At 36.1% G+C, this 6,355-nt stretch overlaps 1 protein-coding gene across 1 annotated transcript; it reads right to left on the reverse strand.

Moving 5' to 3' along the window:
* Positions 1-1,924: 1,924 nt before the first annotated feature.
* LOC112189554 (profilin) lies at positions 1,925-4,722 on the reverse strand. The gene is made up of 3 exons (XM_024328899.2): positions 4,490-4,722; positions 3,946-4,083; positions 1,925-2,305 (listed from the first exon to the last, which is right to left on the reverse strand). The coding sequence occupies exons 1-3, from the start codon at positions 4,610-4,612 to the stop codon at positions 2,171-2,173; spliced, it is 396 nt and encodes a 131-aa protein (XP_024184667.1). The 5' UTR covers positions 4,613-4,722; the 3' UTR covers positions 1,925-2,170.
* Positions 4,723-6,355: the final 1,633 nt, after the last annotated feature.

Here is a 6,355-nt window from a genome sequence, read left to right on the forward strand (position 1 = left end):
TTGAGTCGTTTAGAACATATATATATATATATATATATATATATATAGATTATCTTGCACGATAATTACTACGAGGATAATGAATTGATTTGGTTCACGGAAGATGCTTGCAACAGATGATTAATTGGACCACATTAGGCGATCTCGACTTTAGAGCACGTAACTCACACCTACTATTAGTGGGATAGGACCAATTTGAGGCCAGCAATGCCACTTTGAGTTGATAATGCGAGTCGATAAACAGATGGGACTCCTTGGGCAAGCTAACCTTCCAGCCATAGACCTACCAGCAATTATCTATCCTTATCCACACTTCTTAACCTTCAACAACACATCAATGTCATCTTTTTTGAGGATGTTGATGTATAATGCCGACCATGAGGACTAAATAAGTGTTTCCTCACACGCTTTCTATGTAGAGAAGTAACAAAAGTTGCTTCAGAAGACATCAATATTCGGAATTTTTCGTGTACATCCTTATCGTGTTAAAAAAGGAGAAGGGGCTTAAAATTGACACCACTCTTTTTCACAAAGGGAGCTTCTATTCATACCTCCAAAATTGGTATTTTGACCTCCTCATTTAATAGACTTCCAATTTACTTTTACAAATAACCAATTTGCTATCTACACCTCCTTAATTTTCCCACAATGCCCATTGTCCAATAAAATAAATAAAAGTTTTTTTTTTTTTCAATTCATACCTCAAAAAATCAGTAGTTGGACCTCATTCAATTTTTGAAGATTTCACAATTCTATTTTACCTTAATACAATTAAGCTGGAAAAAAAAAAAAAAAACCCTTTAGTTGGTAGTCGTCTCTCTCTCCCCCTGCTTCTCTCTCTCTCTCTCTCTCTTTCTTATTATCATTTGTAATTTTATAGAGGTTTTTGCAGAAAAATTTCAACGTTTTATGATCTTATGGAGGTTAGTTAGCTTATGTTTCTTTTTGTTGAATCAATAAAATACAATGACTCTTTCTCCCCTTGTCAAATCTTCTTTCCACCATCATTCTTGCTAACAGTTCCACAATTTTTTGTTTCCTTATTTTTTTTTATCAGTTTCATAGCTGAAGCTCTTTTTTCGTATGAAACCTATTTCCATTGATGGGTGATCAACTACAAAGTTTAGAAAATTTTGAGAACAACATAGATAACGTTTGCCGATGTATATTTTAAGATTCACGTTGGAGGAGAAAGTTTTCTCCAATTAAAGATTACTACTATACGTTGAGGTAAGAAATTTTCTTTTTCTTCCCTCTTTTGTGTCTTTATTGGTAATTTTACATAAGTTGACAAAGTCAACAATTATTTGAAAAAAAAGAAAAAAAAAAAAAGGTCCTAATAACAATTTTGAAGGTATGAATAGAAGCTCCCTTTCACAAATCACGTCCATAAATGCACGTGTCTGTTAAAAAAATTACTCAGTTTGTAAAAAAGAAAAGCTCAAAGGTCAATTCCCACACCCCCCCCCCCCCCCCCCCCCCCCAAAAAAAAAAAATTCATCCATAACACGAAAAGGGAAAGGGGCTTAAAATTGACACTGCTCTTTCACAAATCACCACTCATTTATGCACGTGTCCGTTAAAAAAGTACTCAGTTTGTTAAAAAGAAAAGGTCAATTTCGACCCCCCACAAAAAACATTGTAAAAAACAGGAATGTTAACTGGCATGAGTTATTAAACTCGGGCGAGCAGTTCAGGAATCTGGCAGAGCATTAGTACACGAACAATGACTCCAAAAGACAGACTCACCCACAAACCCTTGTCATGCCATTTTTTAACATGAGACGACATTCGAGAGGTAACGTCCACCAGGTCAGTGGTATCTTGGATACGGTCATAATTTACCATGAAGAACAAACCTGCTTTTCAGTGTTACTTTGTTTGCAATTACCATAGATCTCCATAAGAGATCATTGCCATCAGATAAACAAATGCAAGATCATTTCTCTTTATCATATAAATGAAATCCAAGGTTCAAATCTTAAGCAAGCAAACACAAATCATGAAAACAAGGACATCGGGTCAATAAATCATATCCTAAACACCATGACTCTTTTTCTGTGTGCACACGGTTATTTTAAGCAATATCACCAATGCAAGTTCAAGGCCACACCAGGAACCCAAAAAGAAAAATTCAAAATATGAAAACCATAAGGTGAGAGATGAGCTCCTACAGGCCCTGATCAATCAGGTAATCTCCCAACCTCTCCACAATCATATTACACTGTCCTGGTGTCAAAGGCTCTTCATATATACCAAAAATCAAAGCCTGGGCAGTTTTCTTCACAGTAACACCTCCGGATCCCTGCAGAATAATCAACTCAAATTAAACTTGACTGCACACTGAATGATGCAATTCCTCATAAATATCTAATTCAGCACTAAAATTTAAACCAAAGCCCCCTTGCATGGTCAGGACATCAGAAGAGCAAATGAGAAAGAGTTTGGTACAAATTAAGTTACGCAGTTGTACATAGCTCCATTCCCAAAATAATGGACCTCATAATTCATGACGGACATCCAGTTGTTGGGAGGGTTTTCTATTCAACTTTATTCAATTTCCATTCAAGTGTTTGTGTACCTTAAGGTGCATGTCAGACTATATCAATGGGACTCATGACCCAACAGAAAAACTAAAACCTGAAAAGAGGAATATTTAGGGTGGTTCACATTAGGCTCTTGAAGGTCTATTATTAGTCCTTCAAGGGCATACCATTATCTAAAGCCCTATAATAAACAGCAAATTAGAAGGTGCAACAACATGCAGAAACTTCAACAGATGAAATTGATAATTAAAACTTATGAAATATCAAAAAGGTAAAACAACCAGGACTAATTGCATGGGGTGCACGTCCATGTGTTTTCAGATTGTGAGCAATTCCTTTACAGGTATAAGCAGTTCCTTAAGTCTTCATTGCATACTTTTTATACGCAATCCATGTGCCCTGTTTACTGATAATGACTGGCGGAGAAGACCTTATGAAATTATTGAATCAAAGTTTCCGCATTTTATGTAAAGCCTCTTAAAATTAGGACTTCAACCGAGTCAAGCTCCACTAGTGAAATGAAGCTTGGCCTGTAGCTTGCGATGAGTCTATAGAACCCAAGCTAAAAACAGCTAATGAACTTGGCTCATCTGGATGTGTTTTTTCATAGATTATAACTTCCATGATGTATAAATTATATATATATATATATATATAAATATATAATATATATAATACAATTATGAAATAGCAGAATGAAGCCAAGACCGATCAAGCCGTAGCTCAGGGTCCGTTGCATAAGCTTTAATTGTGGCTTTAGCTCCGGTTGGTGGAGGTCAAGAAGCCTTCTTCTCTAGCCTTAATTCAAATAATTAATTTGTATGGAGGCTTACTAATGTTGAGTGCAATATATCAACATCTCACTTATCATATGGGAATGGATGCAGTCTCTTAATATATATATATATATATATATATATATATATATATAGGAGTTTAATGCATATTCCTCTACTTCATTGTTGAAATTAAAGGAAATGTTCTACTAGAAATGTCATAACGTACTACCAAGGTTTATTCAACATATATGTATATATAGACATTTTAACTACTCTCCCCAGGTCCTTAAATGATGTCATGTAAAAAATTAGAAGTTCCAACATTTACGAACAATTGAGATACGTTGTACATGAGATGTGATCTCATAATTCAAGATATGTAAACATCTTTCATAGTCCTTTTTGTCAGAATTTTCTTTTTATTCAGTCTTGGGGTTAAGTATGGACTGAAGTGGAATCCCGATCAACAATTTTAGGAGATTTTCTCAAAAACTAAAACTCTATTTAGGTTTGCAACTAAGCCTATAGCCCAGTCATAACAAAAGGAATAGAAATAACAATAACAATAACAATACCATCAATCAATTACATAGTGAAGAACCACTGTAAAACAAACTAACCTTCTTCCCACGAATAACAGCTCCGCCCTCCCCTTGAATAACCATGTACTTTGTGCCAGCAAGGTGCAGGCCAGTTGGGGCAAGAGACCCAGGCTCATTAAAATCTTTCATGATCGCTGTAATCTCTTCAGGCTTAAACTACACGGCAGGATAAGATAATCAACCTCACACTCAATCACTCACCACCACAACTTCAATTAACATTACGAAAATAACACATTTCTTCTTTTCTTATATAAAACATATATGCTTCTAAGGTAAACCCCACACTTTCTTCAGCTGAATTCCTATCATGCATTACTAGCATTGCCTCAAAATCACAGTAAGCATTTCTAAGCAACGAAGCCGAAACTCAAAAATTACTACATGCAGAGAACAGATCCATAGCAATCACAAACCATGCTCTTGAATCACTTGGAAAAAAATCAATCGTAGCAAAATCTAGGCACAAGTGTTCATCAATTTGCACAGATCTAATAGAAGGATTGAAACAACGAAGCAAATGAAACGAAAACGATCGCAGAACAAAAGGTGAGGGAGGAACCTTGGGGAAGTTGGAGCTCTGAGCCCAGACACTACCGTCGTGACCGACGATGGCCGCGGAGGCGAGATGGTGGCCGTCGATGTCGCACATCAAGTGATCGTCGACGTAAGCCTGCCACGACATTTTTCCGATTGAATCTCGACCGTCGAATTTAGCTTTGATCTGTGCAAATCTAGTTTTCTCTTCTTCTACTGTCGGAGCCTCGCTTACTTGCTGGTTCGAAAGAGGATGGACTATATATATATACGCAAATGGTTAAGCCCTCAGATTTGGTGGTGGGCCCAATGGACCGTATGTAAACGCGTAGGTGTGGCGTCGGTGGTCTTTCAACGTGACTGCCCGTCACGTCCGCCTACTGTACACTATGGGGGACTCCTTACCCCTTTAGTCCTTTGCCAAAAGCTTTTTATGCTTTGAAAAAAAAAAAAAAAAAATTGGTGTGGTCCGAAATGTCCTGTGAATGTTGAGACTTGAGAGAGAAAAAGAGTGAATTATTAAAAAAAAAAAAAAAAGTGAATTGGACCCATTTTCATCAAAGCAATATGAACTAATAAAAATGTATTGAATAATAAGTATACAAATTTGTAGAAATGATCTCTTATAGAGACCTAATAAATATAATGTCAAACTGCTGATGTGAGATTAAAAAATGATTCCCGTAAAAAATCTCTTAAAATCTCTTCATCTGGGCCACCCAAAGATTGAAGCTTTGCATCGATGTGTCATTCAACAGTGGTTAACATGCTCTTAAGGGATGAAATTTTCTGGAGGACTTTGGAGGAGTACAGAGATTGTGAGATTCAAATTGGGTATGATGCATTTTCTGTGCTGATAAAATGAATATGATAAGCTGGGCATTGCCATGTAAGGTGTTTGGGTTGTTGAGTGAACTTTGAAAACAGAGAAAAGTTTTCCTCTTCGGTTTCAAAATGTTGTTCTTAAATAAATAGAACTTGACCCAATTTGACACATTTGGTTATAATGGCATTACTGAGCATTGGAATCTCAATTGACAATGCCAAAAGTTTGAACTTTACAAGTTATGTTCCGTGTGTTGTAACTTTCAACAATCTAGTGTGGAATGAATGTTATTGGTTCTTGGGATTTTTCATTTTAAGAAGAGTTTATAGATGGATTTGTGATTTCATTGTTTGATTGTTACATTTCCACAGGTCTAGTAGGTAATATGGAGCCGTTTTCTCTGTACTTAGAATTGAAGGTTGGAGCTTTGATGAGTTTCTCTTTTTAAACAAGGCAGTACAGCAGCCTTTGTCCCACGCAGCAACAAACATGAATCATGGCTTAGTATAGCATAGCCCAGGTTGTAGGAGTCCAGGACAATTATAGAAAATAAGGAGGGGTATGACAGTCTTGTGAAACAAACACCTCCTATGGGGACTCCTTACCCTTTAGTCCTTTACCCAAAGCTTTTTATGTTTCGGAAAAAAAAAAATATATTGTGTGGTCCGAAATACCATGTGCATGTTCACCCATGTTGAGACTTGAGAGAAAGAAAAAGAGTGAATTATTCAAAAAAAAAAAAAGTGAATTGGACCCATTTTCATCAAAGCAATATGAACTAATAAAAATTGAATAATAAGTATGCAAATTTGCAGAAATGATCTCTTATAGAGACCTAATAAATGAAACGTCAAACTGCTGATATGCGATCAAAAAATGATTGCAGCAAAAAATCTCTTAAAATGACTATATATATAGAGGGGGAGGATTGCAGTTTAATTTCTAGGTCAAGGTTACTTGGTTTTACTTGGTTTACATCGTTATCTAATGCGTCTTTATTTAGGTTTCTAGAGTTTCTAGGTCTCTAAGCAGTAACTCAATTTTGACGAGCCTAAGTTACTATGT

The sequence above is a fragment of the Rosa chinensis genome, chromosome 2 (assembly GCF_002994745.2).
Source record: "Rosa chinensis cultivar Old Blush chromosome 2, RchiOBHm-V2, whole genome shotgun sequence".
In the NCBI taxonomy this organism is placed as follows: domain Eukaryota; kingdom Viridiplantae; phylum Streptophyta; class Magnoliopsida; order Rosales; family Rosaceae; genus Rosa; species Rosa chinensis.

Bases quoted from the DNA above. Each gene is read 5' to 3' on its own strand.
- LOC112189554 (XM_024328899.2), bottom strand. From the start codon at position 4,612: ATGTCGTGGCAGGCTTACGTCGACGATCACTTGATGTGCGACATCGAC. The intron at 4,084-4,489 runs GTTCCTCCCTCA...CCTGCCGTGTAG, and splicing joins AGAGCTCCAACTTCCCCAAG to TTTAAGCCTGAAGAGATTAC. The intron at 2,306-3,945 runs GTTAGTTTGTTT...ATTATTCTGCAG, and splicing joins CTGTTATTCGTGGGAAGAAG to GGATCCGGAGGTGTTACTGT.